This window comes from Bufo bufo, chromosome 6 (genome assembly GCF_905171765.1).
Source record: "Bufo bufo chromosome 6, aBufBuf1.1, whole genome shotgun sequence".
Taxonomy (NCBI): domain Eukaryota; kingdom Metazoa; phylum Chordata; class Amphibia; order Anura; family Bufonidae; genus Bufo; species Bufo bufo.
In genome coordinates this window covers 361,652,417-361,670,983 of record NC_053394.1, presented here as the reverse complement: position 1 = coordinate 361,670,983, position 18,567 = coordinate 361,652,417, and the positions used below count along the sequence as shown (strand labels likewise).

The following is an 18,567-nucleotide window of genomic DNA, read 5'->3' as shown; positions in this document are numbered from 1 at the left end:
ACACTCCAGAAATACATCCAGACCCCTCTCTAGTAGCTATATCCTGTAATATTATTACACTCCAGAAATACATCCAGGCCCCTCTTGAATTCCTTTATTGTACTCACCATCACCACCTCCTCAGGCAGAGAGTTCCATAGTCTCACTGCTCTTACCGTAAAGAATCCTATTCTATGTTTGTGTACAAACCTTCTTTCCTCCAGACGCAGAGGATGTCCCCTCGTCACAGTCACAGTCCAGGGGATAAATAGATGATGGGATAGATCTCTGTACTGACCCCTGATATATTTATACATAGTTATTAGATCTCCCCTCAGTCGTCTTTTTTCTAAAGTGAATAACCCTAATGTTGATAATCTATCAGGGTACTGTAGTCCACCCATTCCATGTATTACTTTAGTTGCCCTCCTCTGAACCCTCTCCAGCTCTGCTATGTCTGCCTTGTTCACAGGAGCCCAGAACTGTACACAGTACTCCATGCACTCCAGCACTCTGACTAGTGATGTGTAAAGTGGTAGGACTATGTTCTCATCACGGGCATCTATGCCCCTTTTGATGCAACCCATTATCTTATTGGCCTTGGCAGCAGCTGCCTGACACTGTTTTTTGCAGCTTAGTTTGCTGTTCACTAAAATTCCTAGGTCCTTTTCCATGTCAGTGTTATCGAATGTTTTACCATTTAGTATGTACGGGTGACTTGCATTATTCCTTCCCATGTGCATAACCTTACATTTGTCAGTGTTAAACCTCATCTGCCACTTCTCTGCCCAAGCCTCCAATCTATCCAGATCCCTCTGTAGTAGTATACTGTCCTCTTCTGTGTTAATTACTTTACACAGTTTAGTGTCAGCTGCAAAAAATTATATTTTACTGTGCAAGCCTTCTACAAGATCATTAATAAATATATTGAAAAGAATAGGGCCCAATACTGACACCTGTGGTACCCCACTAGTGATGGTGACCCCTCCAGTACTGACCCCTGAGGTACCCCACTAATGACAGTGACCCAATCTGAGCCAGTTACTTACCCACATACAGACATTTTCCCCCAGTCCGAGCATTCTCATTTTATATACTAACCTTTTATGTGGTATATTGTCAAATGCTTTGGAGAAGTCCAGATATACGACATCCATTGATTCGCCGCGGTCAAGTCTAGAACTTACCTCCTTATAGAAACTGATTAAATTAGTTTGACATGACCGATCCCTCATGAAGCCATGCTGATATGGCGTTATTTGCTTGTTTGTAGGAGAATACAGGGCTGGTGCAAGGATTTTTGCCACCCTAGGCAAAAGCTAATTTTGCCGCCCCCTTGACTCCGCCCATTGACCACACCCCTTTTCCCGCCCCTTTTTCAGCCACCTATTGCATGCAACATTTAACTATGGTCGTGTACCCTGTGCCAGTCTATGGTCATGTACCCTGTGCCATTCCGTCTATGGTCGCGTACCCTGTGCCAGTCTGACTATGGTCATGTATATATAATATCCAGCCATTGTCTGCCACCTAGTACCATCCCAGTGATGCCAATCACTCTGCGCTGTTCAGCAGGTTGGCACACCAAACACGAGCAGTGCCACCTATTCACTGCCAGGAGCCATTCAGCCACTGTCTGAAATCCTGTGCCACCAGGGCAACATAAAACAGTATGCTGCCTTGTGCCCTCTGCCAGTCTGGCACTGTCCTACACTCCGTATCATTCATAGCCCTTTAGACAGTCTGTGCCACCTATTAGGCTCCATGTGCCACTGCTGGGCACCCTGTGCCAGTCAGAATCTATGGCCCCTAGTCAAGCAGCAGGTGTGCCCTGACCCCTGTACACAAGTGTGTGCCACCCTGCTGCCAGTCACTGTCCTGCAGCCTCTGACACCCTAGTGCAGGTTGTCAGAGTGTGGTTGCCAGGGGTGCTCACCAGGTTCTGCTCCTCGCTGTGCTCCAGGTCCACATTGCCTTGGCTCTTGCCAAGATCATGTGTCTTTGGCGCGTGTTCCCGCGAGACCCACCTCTGGAGGTCTCGCAGGGCCGGTGCAAGGATTTTTGTCAACAGAAGCAAATCTACATTTTGCCCCCCCCCCCCCCATCATTTCACATTTCTGCCCCTCATGATTCATGTCCATTTCTTGCCCCCCCATGTGCTAGTATCATAGTGCCATCCTCTCCCCCTGCCCCCTAATGTGCCAGTATCAAGTGCCTCTCTCCTCCCCCCTCCATGTGCCAGTATCATGGCGCCAATAGCCCCCCCCCCTCCCCCGTGGCAGTAAAGTAACAGTCCGGTATTTAAAAAAAAAAAAAACACTTTGAGAAAAGTTTGTCCTGGGACTTGAGCTCACAACCTTTCACATCAGAGGCAAGGCAGTTACCCACACAGCTATGAAAGCAGTGTAGCCAGTTACTTAAAAAAAAAAGTTAAGTAGCAGTCCGGTATTTAAAAAAATAAAAATAAATAAAACACTTTCAGAAAAGTTTCTCCTAACATTAGAACTCACAACCTTTCACATCAGAGGCAAGGCATTTACCCTCACAGCTATGAGAGCTGTATAGACAGTTACTTAAAAATAAAATAAAAAATAAGACTTCTACTGTAGATAACTTTGATACTTAGTGTACATCCATACACATGACAGCTGCCCCAGTACACTGTGTATGGATGTTACAGAGCTGGGTGTGTTGGGGCAGCTGACATGTGTATGGATGTACACTAGGTATCAAAGTTACCTACAGTAGAAGTCTTATGTTATTATTATTATTTTTTTAAGCATCTGGTAATACAGCTTTCATAGCTGTGAGGGTAAATGCCTTGCCTCTGATGTGAAAGGTTGTGAGTTCAAATCCCAGGAGAAACTTTTCTGAAAGAAATGAGATTTAAATGCACCAGGGTCTCGTAGCTGTGTGCCGCTCTCTCTGCCCGAAGTGAACAAACTCATGCTCGCACTCATCGGAGCGCATCCGGCCGGCAAGTACAGGAACATAAGGAGATGATGACAAGTAGAGGGCGGCGGCCGGCGGGGAGCAGGCGGCGGTGGCCTACTCTGCTTATGGGTGGCGCCGGCCCTGGGAGAATACCATGTACTTTCTTGCATTCTTATTTTGTATAGGTTTTAATAAAACAGCTATCGTGACAGTTCTGTAGTTATAGCAGTATATGACATGTATAGTACATGACTCCTATGTAAGAAGGGTGCTCAGCTGCCTTTTAAGTTAGTGTCCCTCTCTTGGCCAATCAGCTTTGCATACTCTTCTATTCATCCACTTCAATCAGGATTTGGAAGGCCAGTTCAGTGCCTGCTATTGCACCTACCTTGATAATGTTTTTATGGTATTCAGTGTTTTTTTGTTTCATAATTTTTTTTACATTAAACTGTTAAAATGTAAATAAATTAAAGGACAGACTAATAAAATTCAGATTTTTTTAAATTCCACCAATAAAATATAAGAGATAAAACAAGTTATAGATTAGGGCAGTACAACCCCAAGCAGAACATAAATAACCTTCAAAGAACTAAGAATATTCCTTAGCAAATGGCATAAGCAGAAGAGAAGAGAGAAAAGTTGGGGTTTCTGTGGGCATTGTCCAAACTAGCTGTTCTATAATACTTGGGACACAGACCTGTGATGACACATAATACATCCAGCATTGCCAGGTGGACATGACTTTGGGAAGTAGATCTTAAACCTCAGTCATGAGTGATTCCATTCTCGTTAGATTGTCTATTTTTGCCACCCATTCCTGGAGCACTGGTTTTGAGCGGCACATGATAAGTGGTTGCCATTAACAAATGCATAAGGATGCCAAAAATGACATAATGGCAGAACAGTCCCACCAAATGTACAGTATAGTTTCCCACCCCAGTACTCCCATACCAGCATAGATCTGGCATTGCAGAGTAGATTTTTGTGAAGGACATCTGCATCATCTAGACAGTATTTTAGAGTTTTCCTCTTTCAACTTGAACACTGCAGACGTAAACGTTTTGTGTGTCCACAAAAATATTTTCTGCCAATCCTTATCTCTCTTCCAGCATATCCCCTTGTCAAATCCCAAGACTTGTTGAAAAGTTTGATTTGGACGTAGCTCCCTATGAGTCAAAATCAAACTTTTCAACAAGTCTTGGGATTTGACAAGGGAATATGGCCAAGCCAGATATCCATCTGTAGACAGCTGTTTCAGGGTGCTTTCCCCTCATCAGAATGCAGTGGGATTCTGGCTGGCTGGGTGCGATGCTCTGAATGCAGCTTAGGCAAGGTGCTGAATCTACAAAGAAACCAGTCCTGTATGGAGACTTACTGGAAGTACACCATGATATGGAGACTTTTTGGCAATGCTCCATGGGAAACAAATACGCAAAGAGGTGTTTTGTCTTCCAAGGAAGAGAACCATCTTGCTAGTGCCACCACTTGGAGGTGGCTCCCTATAAGTCAAAATCTGAGTTTCCAACAAGCCTTGGGATTTGACAGGGGAATATACAAATACAGACCTGTAGAAGAGATGTTAACCATATTGAAACTGGCCGGTGGGGCCTAAAAAGCAAATGAACTTTGTAATCATTCTGAGTCTTATATGAAGGACTATCCATTAATGTATGGCTTGTATCATATTAACGTAGTATGGTAAAAAAAAAAAAAAAAGATTCAGGTCCATCCAACCTATTCCCCTGCAATCTTGATCCAGAGGAAGACCAAACCCAATTGATGCAGATGCCAATTATACCTAATTATAGTAGAAGAATCCTTTTCCCCCTGGATCAACAATCCATCCCAGCAGTCTTGTACATACAGTATAATATGGTGGTTTTATATCTTTAGAAATGGACAGTACAGAAACCTCTTATCTTTTCACGACGACGCTTGTGTCCTCTATGTATAGAGAAAAGAAGGTTTCCCCATCATCATCAGGATATACTGTAAGAGTACTAGTACACGAAATGGTTTATGGACTGACATGTCTAAGACCACGCTTCCCTGATGGTCCACTGATTTTTCATTTAGAGAGGACGCAATGACGTCAACTTCTGTAAAATCAAGTTATGGCAGCATAGTCCATGGAACAGAAAGAATTAATCTTTAGGCCAGGTAATCCACTGCTGGGCATCATGGGTTCTGTTGTGGTCAAAACTGATCCTGGGGTTCTATAAATTAAAGAAATGCACCCCAAATCTTAAAGGACTGGTCCAACTGTATGAATTTTTGAATAAACAACTTACAAATGCGTACGATAAAAGGAGTAATACTCATCTTACAACTACCGCTCACATCTATGCTCCTCTGGTCACCCGCTGGTCTTTGTTCAAGCGAGATTGACCTTCGTGGCATTGACCTGATACACCACTACAGCCAGTGATTGGCTGCAGAAGTCATAAGTTGACACCACTTCATTCATTGCTGGAGCTCGAAAACCAGATCCGGCAGGGGACTCGCTAAGGCTACTTTCACACTAGCATTTTAGTTTTCCCGGTATTGAGATCCGTCATAGGGGCTCAATACCGTAAAAAACGATTCAGTTTTGTCCCTAATCATTGTCAATGGGGACAAAACTGAACAGAATGGAGTGCTCCAAAATGCATTCTGTTCCATTCAGATGTGTTCCCATACCGGAGAGCAAACCGCAACATGTTGTAGTTTGCTTTCCGTCCTGGTATGCGAAGCAAGACGGATCCGGCATGACCCCCGAAGCAAGTCAATGGAGACAGATCCGTTTTCTCTGCCACAATCTGACACAATAGTAAACAGATCCGTCCTCCATTGACTTTCAATGGAGTTCATGACGAATCTGTCTTGGCTATGTTAAAGATAATACAACCGGATCCATTCATAACGGATGCAGACGGTTGTATTATCAGTAACGGAAGCGTTTTTGCTGAACCCTGCCGGATCCAGTAAAAAAGTGTGTGAAAGTGTGAAGTACCCTAAGCATCAGCATGGTAGCGGCAAGGGATTGGTAAGAAGAGTGATACTCTTTTTGTGTTTTTTAGACCATTTTTAACTGTTTGTCAAATATTTAGTGGGTCTGGAAAATCTCCTTAAATTATGACATGGATGTTGAGCTAGAGTACTCCTTCTTATAGAATTCTTGACCTAGACTTACTTCTTATTATCCTTTACTCTCTCTTTAGGTTGTAAGAACTGAATCAGAGCGACACCTGAAAGTGAGATGATGCGTCTTGCTGGTTGACGTGTTGTTGTTGTTGTTTTGTTGTCCAGTGTATCTCAGTAAGACGATAGCTGTTCAGATGCAGTTTTCTATCATTGTTTACTGCTTTTGAGGTTCCTCAAGGTTCACATTTGGGTTCAGCTTAGTCTTAACCTTTAACCATGTTTAGAGATGAACATGCGAGTCTGGTCTTATTTTGGTGAACAGCTGCTATGTGAGGGTTTCGTTATTATGTAGCCTATCCAGTCACCAGGGGAAAATCTCCTGTCGGTTGGGCAGCGTCGTTAAACAATTGGACGCAGGTGACCGAGGAGAGCTCTGTGTCTTGTCTATATATATTATTATGGATATACTGTAAATTTTAGTTTGCTTGTTCTGATGCGGAGGTATGTCTGCTTGCTGTGGATTTGTCCTTAAATTTGATGCTGCTGTACGTCTGCTGGCTTTCACTGTTTTATGTGATTGTGGTGGAGTAGTTATCTGTTTAAGCTGATGGGAGTAATCATATCCTTGAATGGACGTGGGGTCATTTTCTGTGTTTGTTGATCTTGTAGGGAATGAATTGTCCATTTGTGCAATTATTACTCCAGTAAGATTTATGATGTGGCAATACACATTTAGATTAAGGGTTATGGACACCTTTTAATGCATTTCTTTTATTATTGCATTGTACTTATTTTGTGATAAAAAAAAATATATATATATATTTCCAATAGGTCTTTATTGAAAATTTCCAGTTGTTTGTCTTTTGGAGCCTGCATGCTTCATACATATTCCAAGCTGCTTTGTCTTCTGCGTAGGGGGTCTGATAGGCCATGCAATGATTCCTGGGGAAAACTATATGCAGATTAGCTCAATTCCAATGTAATTCCAATGTAAGCCGTATCTATAGTGCCACCTACTGGAGATAGCTACTCTTTCACAGGAGTTTCAACAAAATGAAGGATATCAGCCAAATAGCCTTCTCCAAAAGGAAAGAGATCTATCTGCAGATAGCTAGTTTGGTGGGCTAGTTTGGTGGTTCTTGCTCCTCATCAGTACAGAGCAGGGTGCTTGCTTTGCTGGGTGAGAAGCCTTTCTCGTAGCTCTGTACTGATAAGGGGCAAAAACCCTGACGCATCTTTAGTACCCATTGGCATCACAGGGTCAAACAAGGAGCTCCCTCTGACAAACCACTTAAGTGCTGTGGTCTCTACTGACCATGGCATTTAAGAGGGTTAAACAGACAGGATCAGAGTTATCTCCAGTCCTGGACATTGCTGTGGGATGTCGAGTTTTAGTCACATCCGGCACCTGTAGGCCATGGCGCAGGCACAGTTTCTGTGCCCACGCCATCACTGCAACATAACAGAGGTTCTCAGGAGTTATACACGATGTACTATTATATTGCAGGGCAGGAAAGGGTTTGTCAGACATGATGCCAAAAGAGCTTAAAGGGGTAATCTCATCTGAGACAATGGGGGCATATCGCTAGGACATGCCCCCATTGTCTGATAGTTGCAGGTCCCACCTTTTACCTATGTCGAGGATGGCAAGGACAAAGTTGTGGCTGGAGGACTCCAGTCCGGCCACCACCAAGTGCTCTCCCCATAGAACATAGAAGTGAATGGAAGTGCATTACCCATGACCGGCCTCCTATCCACTTCTATGGGCCCAACGGAAATAGCCGAGCCAGCACTCAGCTATTTTTGGCAGCCCCATCGAAATTAATGGAGGGCGGCTGCACATGCACAGTGCGCCCTCCACCACTTTCGGGGCTCCATTTAGGAGATAGGTGAGATTTCAGACAATGGGGGTATATCCTACTGAGCCCCCTATTGTCTCAGCTGAGAGCTCCAAATTGGAGCTCCAGCCTCTACTCTCCATTATTATATTGTAGCCACAGTATTTTTCCCATATAGCCGAAACAGATTGCAGTAAGGCAAAAAGAACAGAAGATCTCAGCAAATCACATATGTTACCATTATTCCAGCTTACTTCCGTACAAAAAGAAAGTTGAAAAGGAATACAACTAAAAATGATCGTTTGACAAGTCGTGAGAAAAGAAGATATCAGTAGAGTAATTTTTGGCTGGATTTTCCACCTAGTAACATTGCAGATATTTCCCCACCAGCGCTATACATATGACATGCTGCCAGTCAAATTCTTCTTCAGCTGACAGATCTCCACAGAAATGCCTTCTCAGGAGATGGACATAAACCATTGCTAGATGTTTCAGACAGCAGCTTATGTCTTGGCAGAACGAAGAATCTACATAAGGAAATACAACATAGCCAATCCTTATTTGCCCTGACAACAGATTGCAAACCACAAATCCCCAAAATACTGATGCAGTCCATACGCTGTCCGTATTTTCTTTGGAAACCCATTAACTTCAGTGGGTACATGGTCCGCATTTTGCAGACATTCTGTCTTTTTGTGAAACAGACTTACAGATGCGGAAAGCACGTGGATGATCCGTGTGCTTTCTGTAACCATTTTTGGCCGCAAAATCCAGACCACAAACCCATTGAAGTCAATGGGTCCGCAAAAAATGCATATGAAACACGGATGGTATCTAGATTTTGGGGATCTGAAATTTGCGGACTGCAAAATACATATGGTCGTGCGCATGAGGCCTAATATGTATGGTCAGCTTTAGAGCTAAAGGGGTTGTCAATGTCTCCCCTTTCCAGCAAGACCTGCTGAGACATCCATACTCATCTGGTCACTGTCCGTGTTCTAGCTCTCAGGCTGTCACCACTGGACACCTGGCCCCCGTCAGTCAACTTCCACACTGACAGGGTTATGTGTGCCACTGCAGCCAGTGACTGGCCCCATGGGGACCAGGTAAGTATGGGTTTTTCAATGGGTCCTACTGGAAGGGTGGAGGGGCAAATTAAAAAGAAAAAAACTGACAACCCCTTTAAGGTGAGAGGGGCAAATTAAAAAGAAAAAACAGACAACCCCTTTAAGGTGACCATACACCAGACATCTCCTAAATGCTTCTCTAGCTTCTGTGCAGGGTCTTTATCATTAGTATTGGTTTATTTACACATCGTGGTCAGAAAAAAATGCCATAAAAAAAACAAAATGTGTGAATATAGCGTAACTGTATATATCACTGTTTAAGCAGTTTCCTATTGTGGTCTGTAAAAGGAACATCAAAAAGTGTCAGTAACTTGTAATTTAAACGAACACACATATACATGCTTTATTATATCTGTGTTACATGACCATTTTGCTTGTGCCTTACATGGTGATATGTCTGGGATCTACACCAAAGTCTTCTGGAGTACCTATATTGCCTTGGGCAGCAAGGATTGGTTTTGATAACCCTTTATTGATGACACATTGCAGTGAATATAATTGTGTTCATCTCATTCATTAGTCATCCATTTTTTGTGTCATGGGATAAGATGTCTTCAGGCGACACTTAGGTAACATTTTATTTTGTTCTTTTCTTATTCTTGGACATTTTCCCCCATTTAGATTCCTCTAGCGGAGATGGAAGGACTGTCCATGACTTCAGATATTATGTCCGAAAAGTCCTGGTCCTTAGCCCTAACGGACGACTCACTGCCAGATGACATCGTGTTTAGCGTTCTCGAATCAAAAGTATACATATTTATTACTTTCATATTCATACATATACCCAAAATGAATCACAGCTTTCACATTATCTGCTTCCATTTGTTCTGGACATATATGCCTTCTACAGGCAGGGTCAGACTGGGGTTCCTTTGGCCTACCAGAGGAAATTATTCTCTGGGTCCAACCCCCATTTCATCAATAATGTCTAATAGGATTTGAATCAAAGAAATAAACCCTAGTGGAAGGTGACGGCCTCCAAAGGCAACTTCAAATGGGATTTTTTTTTACCCCTGGGGCCCAGTATTGCATCAGAGCCTGGACAATCCTCTGGTGGGCCAGTCCGACCCTGTCTACAGGGATCCCAAAGTGTAAAGGCTATGGACACTGTTGCACAGATTTATTTTATTGTTCCGTTGATTCTTAAATGCAAAATTAAGATTTCTAAATACAGGTCCTTCTCAAAAAATTAGCATATTGTGATAAAGTTCATTATTTTCTGTAATGTACTGATAAACATTAGACTTTCATATATTTTAGATTCATTACACACAACTGAAGTAGTTCAAGCCTTTTCTTGTTTTAATATTAATGATTTTGGCATACAGCTCATGAAAACCCAAAATTCCTATCTCAAAAAATTAGCATATCATGAAAAGGTTCTCTAAACGAGCTATTAACCTAATCCTCTGAATCAACTAATTAACTCTAAACACCTGCAAAAGATTCCTGAGGCTTTTAAAAACTCCCAGCCTGGTTCATTACTCAAAACCGCAATCATGGGTAAGACTGCCGACCTGACTGCTGTCCAGAAGGCCATCATTGACACCCTCAAGCAAGAGGGTAAGACACAGAAAGAAATTTCTGAACGAATAGGCTGTTCCCAGAGTGCTGTATCAAGGCACCTCAGTGGGAAGTCTGTGGGAAGGAAAAAGTGTGGCAGAAAACGCTGCACAACGAGAAGAGGTGACCGGACCCTGAGGAAGATTGTGGAGAAGGACCGATTCCAGACCTTGGGGGACCTGCGGAAGCAGTGGACTGAGTCTGGAGTAGAAACATCCAGAGCCACCGTGTACAGGCGTGTGCAGGAAATGGGCTACAGGTGCCGCATTCCCCAGGTCAAGCCACTTTTGAACCAGAAACAGCGGCTACAGAGAAGCAGCACTGGACTGTTGCTCAATGGTCCAAAGTACTTTTTTCGGATGAAAGCAAATTTTGCATGTCATTCGGAAATCAAGGTGCCAGAGTCTGGAGGAAGACTGGGGAGAGGGAAATGCCAAAATGCCTGAAGTCCAGTGTCAAGTACCCACAGTCAGTGATGGTCTGGGGTGCCATGTCAGCTGCTGGTGTTGGTCCACTGTGTTTTATCAAGGGCAGGGTCAATGCAGCTAGCTATCAGGAGATTTTGGAGCACTTCATGCTTCTATCTGCTGAAAAGCTTTATGGAGATGAAGATTTCATTTTTCAGCACGACCTGGCACCTGCTCACAGTGCCAAAACCACTGGTAAATGGTTTACTGACCATGGTATTACTGTGCTCAATTGGCCTGCCAACTCTCCTGACCTGAACCCCATAGAGAATCTGTGGGATATTGGGAAGAGAAAGTTGAGAGACGCAAGACCCAACACTCTGGATGAGCTTAAGGCCACTATCGAAGCATCCTGGGCCTCCATAACACCTCAGCAGTGCCACAGGCTGATTGCCTCCATGCCACGCCGCATTGAAGCAGTCATTTCTGCAAAAGGATTCCCGACCAAGTATTGAGTGCATAACTGAACTTAATTATTTGAAGGTTGACTTTTTTTGTATTAAAAACACTTTTCTTTTATTGGTCGGATGAAATATGCTAATTTTTTGAGATAGGAATTTTGGGTTTTCATGAGCTGTATGCCAAAATCATCAATATTAAAACAAGAAAAGGCTTGAACTACTTCAGTTGTGTGTAATGAATCTAAAATATATGAAAGTCTAATGTTTATCAGTACATTGCAGAAAATAATGAACTTTATCACAATATGCTAATTTTTTTAGAAGGACCTGTAGTCTCTGTTAAAAAAAATTCCACCATTTTGCTTCTGCAGAGTTCCTGACCTAGTTGCTGGGGCTGCTGAATCTGATGTAAATCCCAGAGCACTGCTTCTGTTTCTGACTGCTCTCTCTTCTCCCTCCCACCCTTTTCTCACTTTTTAGAGACAGTGGCAGGAAGGGGGAGGAGGTTGTGCATGGCAGATCAGAATATGGAGAGGGGAGAAAGAATCCAAGGAAAGTAGCGTACACAGGCTGTAGATATAAATAAAGCACACAAGGGTTAGGTATAGGAAGAAGAGCGTGGCCTCCTGAAACACAGATCCAGCATGTATTACTGGGAGGGACACAAACACATGAGAAAAAAACAAACTAGGAGCAGGTTGCAAACTGAAAATTAGGGGTCTGAAAATGAAAAAAATGAAGGCAGATTGCAGACTGAAACTTGGTGCAACTTTTATTTCAGGTAATCAATAATACACTGAACAAAAATATAAACACAACACTTTCGGTTTTTCTCCCATTTTGCATGAGCTGAACTCAAAGATCTGAAACATTTTCTACATACACAAAAGACCCATTACTCTCAAATATTGTTCACAAATCTGTCTAAATCTGTGTTAGTGGGCACTTCTCCTTTGCACGGGCAACAGCTCCGGTAGACATTCCTGCAGTCAGCATGCCAATTGCACGCTCCCTCAAACGTTGCAACATCTGTGGCGTTGTGCTGTGTGATCAAACTGCACATTTCAGAGTGGTCTTTTATTGTGGGCAGTCTAAGGCACACCTGTGCAATATTCATGCTGTCTAATCAGCACCTTGATATGCCACACCTGTGAGGTGGGATGGATTATCTCGGCAAAGGAGAAGTGCTCACTAACACAGATTTAGACAGACTTGTGAACAATATTTGAGAGTAATGGGTCTTTTGTGTATGTAGAAAATGTTTCAGATCTTTGAGTTCAGCTCATGTAAAATGGGAACAAAATCGAAAGTGTTGCGTTTTTATTTTTGTTCAGTATAGATGTCCATAGCCTTTGACATCACATACTTTATACATTGCAAAGAGTGAAATCTACAGCAGAAAGAGATTAAATGCAGCAGATTTTCATACTACCATGTAATACACTGCATAGTGTTTGCTTGCAAATTTGGTGGGGAAAAAATTTGAATAATTTTCCAATATACTTTGTGTATAGTAATATGAAGGTGTTAGGCCTCCTGCACACGACCGTTGTGTGCACCTGTAGCCGTTGTGCCGTTTTCCGTTTTTTTTCGCGGACCCATTGACTTTCAATGGGTCCGTGGAAAAATCTGAAAATGCACCGTTTTGCAGCCGCATCCGTGATCCGTGTTTCCTGGGCGTGAAAAAAATATGACCTGTCCTATTTTTTTCACGGCCAACGGTTCACGGACCCATTCAAGTCAATGGGTCCGAGAAAGAACACGGATGCACACAAGATTGGCATCCGTGTCCGTGATCCGTGGCCGTAGGTTAGTTTTTATACAGACGGATCCGAAGATCCGTCTGCATAAAAGCTTTTTCATAGCTGAGTTTTCACTTCGTGAAAACTCAGAACCGACAGTATATTCTAACACAGAGGCGTTCCCATGGTGATGGGGACGCTTCAGGTTAGAATATACTAAAAGAACTGTGTACATGACTGCCCCCTGCTGCCTGGCAGGTGCTGCCAGGCAGCAGGGGGCAGCCCCCCCCCTGTAGTTAACACATTGGTGGCCAGTGCGGCCGGCCCCCCTCCCTCCCCTGTAGTTAACTCGTTGGTGGCCTGTGGGCCCCCCTCCCTCGCCTGTAGTTAACTCGTTGGTGGCCAGTGGGCCTTCTCCCCTCCCTCCCCCTCCTAATTAAAATCTCCCCCCTATCATTGGTGGCAGCGGAGTGTACCGATCGGAGTCCCAGTTTAATCGCTGGGGCTCCGATCGGTAACCATGGCAACCAGGACGCTACTGCAGTCCCGGTTGCCATGGTTACTTAGCAATTTGTAGAACCATTATACTTACCTGTGAGCTGCGATGTCTGCGTCCGGCCGGGAGCTCCTCCTACTGGTAAGTGACAGGTCATGTCACTTACCAGTAGGAGGAGCTCCCGGCCGGACGTCACTTACCAGTAGGAGGAGCTCCCGGCCGGACGCAGACATCGCAGCTCACAGGTAAGTATAATGGTTCTACAAATTGCTAAGTAACCATGGCAACCGGGACTGCAGTAGCGTCCTGGTTGCCATGGTTACCGATCGGAGCCCCAGCGATTAAACTGGGACTCCGATCGGTACACTCCGCTGCCACCAATGATAGGGGGGAGATTTTAATTAGGAGGGGGAGGGAGGGGAGAAGGCCCACTGGCCACCAACGAGTTAACTACAGGGGAGGGAGGAGGGGCCCACTGGCCACCAACGAGTTAACTACAGGGGAGGGAGGGGGGCCCACTGGCCACCAATGAGTTAACTACAGGGGAGGGAGGGGGGCCCACTGGCCACCAATGAGTTAACTACAGGGGAGGGAGGGGGGGGGGGCGGCCGCACTGGCCACCAATGTGTTAACTACAGGGGGGGGCTGCCCCCTGCTGCCTGGCAGCACCTACCAGGCAGCAGGGGGCAGTCATGTACACAGTTCTTTTAGTATATTCTAACCTGAAGCGTCCCCATCACCATGGGAACACCTCTGTGTTAGAATATACTGTCGGATTTGAGTTTCACGATGTAACTCAAATCCGACGGTATATTCTAACATAGAGGCGTTCCCATGGTGATGGGGACGCTTTAAGTTAAAATATACCATCGGATTGGAGAAAACTCCGATCCTATGGTATATTAACTCCTGACTTTACATTGAAAGTCAATGGGGACGGATCCGTTTGAAATTGCACCATATTGTGTCAACGTCAAAATGATCCGTCCCCATTGACTTGCATTGTAATTCAGGACGGATCCGTTTGGCTCCGCACGGCCAGGCGGACACCAAAACGACTTTTTTTACATGTCCGTGGATCCTCCAAAAATCAAGGAAGACCCACGGACGAAAAAACGGTCACGGATCACGGCAAAACGGAACCCGTTTTTGCGGACCGCAAAAAAATACGGTCGTGTGCATGAGGCCTTAGAGAAGTTCTCCAAGAAAATATAAGGTCCATGGCCAATGTGAGATGAAAACAAGTTTCTATATGTTCACATGATGGATGTAGTCAGAGGTATATATCGTGAGTGTTCTTATTTTTCAGCACTGCCTTAACTCTCTTGGGCATGGAGTTCACTAGAGCGTCAAAGGTTGCCACTGGAATCCTCTTCCACTCCTCCATGACAACATCATGGACAGGGGCGGATTGGACATAGACCTTACAGGGAAATTTCCCGGTGGGCCGATGCCCAGGGGGCCGCCTAGGCCCTCCTCACGGCCGGCCAGTGGAAGTTTTTGGGGATGTATTTTGTGTTGCTGGCAGTATTTTGTGATGGACTGCGGTATTTGTATCTGTTGGGTGATATATTGTGCCACAATATTGTATTGCTGGCCCTGCCTTCCAACAGTTTGGATCCAACAAAACAGGGCCACTTTTAGTATTTTTTACAGGGCCACTTTAAGTTCCCAGTCCGCCCCTGATCACGGAGCTGGTGGACGTTAGAGAACTTGCGCTCCTCCACCTTCTGTTTGAGGATGCCCCACAGATGCTCAATAGGGTTTATGTCTGAAGACATGCTTGGCCAGTCCAGCACCTTAACCCTAAGTTTCTTTAGCAAGGCAGTGGTCTTCTTGGAGGTGTTTTTGGGGTTGTTATCATGTTGGAATACTGTCCTGCGGCCCAGTTGCCGAAGGGAGGGAATCATGCTTTAATTTAGTATGTCAATCCTAGACACAGGGGCGTAACTACCATAGCGGCAGACCAGGCGACTGCGATGGGGCCCAGGGCAAGAGGGGGCCCAGTCTTAGTTGGGATCATCTCCTTTTCTACTGGAGGTGAAAACTTGGAAAGGGTTTAGTCAGAAACTCTTCTGTCCTGTGTGGGGGGCCTGGTTTGATCCTTGCTATGGGGCCCTTAGGGTACTTTCACACTTGCGGCAGAGGATTCCTGCAGGCAGTTCTGTCGCCGGAACTGCCTGTCGGATCCGGCAATCCGGATGCAAACTGATGGCATTTGTCAGACGGATCCGGATGCGGATCCGTCAAACAAATGCATTGAAATACCGGATCCGTCTCTCCGGTGTCATCCGGAAAAACGGATCTGGTATTATTATTTTCGCATTTTTAAAGGTCTGTGCATCCATTTTGCCGGGACACTTAATGCCGGATCCGGCACTAATACACTTCAATGTAAATTAATGCTGGATCCGGCATTCCGGCAAGTGATTAGTATTTTTGGCCGGACAGAAAACCGCAGCATGCTAGGGTATTTTCTCCGTCCAAAAAACGTAAGAGATACTGAACTGATGCATCCTGAACGGATTGCTCTCCATTCAGAATGCATTAGGATAAAACTGATACGTTTTTTTCCGGTATTGAGCTCCTGTGATGGAACTCAATATCGGAAAACAAAAACGCTAGTGTGAAAGTACCCTTACTTCTCTATGTACGCCACTGCCTAGACATCAGGGGTACAAGCCTCAATGCATATACTTATCCCACTCAGACACCTTTGGCTCGCTTTTCCAAAACATCCACATTCTCTATAGCAGGGGTAGGCAACCTCCGGCACTCCAGCTGTTGTGAAACTACAACTCCCAGCATGCATACTCCCTCTACTCTTCTCAGAATTCTCATAGAAATGAATGGAGCATGCTGGTAATAGTACAACAGCTGGAGTGCCGAAGATTGCTGACCCCTGCTCTATAGTAATGCAAACTACCTACTACCTATCCCACCGTCCCCTTTAATAACTCCTATTACCAGTACTATGACTGCGCTGCATCTACAGATTCAGCCATTACTAGACCTGCTGCGCTACCAAGAAGCTAATAGATAGCTACCGACAAAGCAAATGCGGAGCAGTAGCAATGGCAAAACCTGGACTGTAGCGCTGCACCTCATCCAGGGTTATATCTAGTTGTGTGTCCCTAGAGGTCAAAATTAAAATAAAAAAATTGCTGCGTCCTAAAGAGGTTAATAGATTGTTCACTTTAACGTCTGCACATGACAGCTCTGTTGGTTCCTTTTTATTTAGCCAGCAGGCAATTCTAGGACACTTTGGGCGCATTACAATAGCTCAGCCGCCATTGCCACTATTTTATATTCTAATGATGAGACATTGTTGCGTATATGTATCTGAACGGTTACTGTTGCAGTACAGATCCTGTGGTGTAAGAATTACACGATCTGATACTGATTCTGTATAAAGGTAGTTTTGTCCACATCCTATCCACATTTTTTGCAGGTTGGATGCGGATTCATTCACTTCATTGGGGCCACAAAAGATGCAGACAACCTACCGTGTGCTGTTGCATCCGTATGTCCGTTCCGGGGCATCAACAAAAATATAGAACATGTCCAATTCTTGTATGCATTACAGACAAGGATAAGACTGTTCTATTATGGCCCGGACGTTCACTTCTGCGAAATGCGTAATGCACACGGCTGATATGCATGTTTTGCGGATACACAATTTGCCAACCGCAAAAACGTCTATGGCCGTGTGCAAGTGCCCTAACTTTCATCTGTTCAAGGCTGTCCGTAATTGCATGGTCATGGTCACACGGCCAAAAAAAGTTCACTTTAATTCTCATGAGAAAGCTCATTAGAACCCCCGGTCTATGTAGCAGAGTTGAAAGCTAATACTTTATTGTTTATGGGTACATGTAAATGGGGCAGTGCCAGAGAGACGCACCATTGCCGCACTGCAACAACCGCAGTAAAATCGCCACGAGTAGAGATGAGCGGATCGATTCTTAGGTATTGCTTGATCTCATCAGGCAGAGTTCTACACCTGCGAGAGGTGTCCCCAAAGCTGAGGACGCTCCCCGGCAGCTGGATTGACTGACAATCTCGCACTCCTGCCACTGCTCCGACCAGCGGCATAAGTGCAGAGGCTTTGCTTCAGCTTCCACTACAGCGACTGTTCATGCACCGCTGCCAGGAAGTGTAGCAGCACATGCACAGGTGAGGCTGCAGAGCGTAAGTAGAGCCTCTGCATTTGTGCCGCTGCTCAGAGCAGAAGTAGAGCCTCTGCATTTGCGCCGCTGCTCAGAGCAGCGGTGCAAGTGTCAGGGCCGAGAAGTCTGGACCTGTCAATGCAGCTGCTGGGGAAGTGTCTTCAGCTTCGGGAACACCCCCTCACAGGTGTAGAACTCACTCATCTTTACTGATGACCAAACATGAGACCCTGAACCGTGAGACTAGGCCGTGACTGGTTACTGCAGCTCTGCCCTATGCACTTGAATGGGACTAGGGTGCTGTAACCAGACACAGCCATTACACAGTGTACGGAGCTGTGCCTGGTTCCGAAGAACAGGGACTCCCACCAAAAATCTGATTGGCAGAAGTGCCGGGAGTCAGGCCCTCAACGATCTGATATCCTGAGAATAGGCTATCAATATTAAAGTCGCGGAAAACCCTTTTAATATCTGACCACAGGAAAGACACATCAGGACCTCCGCATGTAAGTGTATCCTTATAAACTCCTCAACATTGAAATTGCAACACCAAGAAGAACAAGCCATAAGGTTATGCAAATCAAAGAAGTAGCAGGTGTCACAAAGATCTACAATGATGATATTTTCAAGCACCTAGCTCCAATCTGTAGCATGTGAGAGGGGCATAAAAGCCAGATTGAAAGCAAAGTTTTTTCTAGCCACAAGAAACCTGAAAAATCAGATCAAGTCGT

General features: G+C 44.8%; 1 protein-coding gene across 2 annotated transcripts in view; it reads left to right on the top strand.

The window, feature by feature from the left end:
- Positions 1–18,567, top strand: part of CACNA1G (calcium voltage-gated channel subunit alpha1 G) — a 206,709-nt gene that overhangs the window by 168,147 nt on the left and 19,995 nt on the right. The window contains exon 33 of one of the 2 annotated variants that reach the window (XM_040435735.1): positions 9,623–9,748. The exons of the other annotated variant lie outside the window; for it this stretch is intronic. Within the exon in view, the coding sequence (XP_040291669.1) occupies positions 9,623–9,748 (126 nt within the window). The remainder of the gene's footprint in view (positions 1–9,622; positions 9,749–18,567) is intronic. 2 annotated transcript variants of the gene reach the window in all.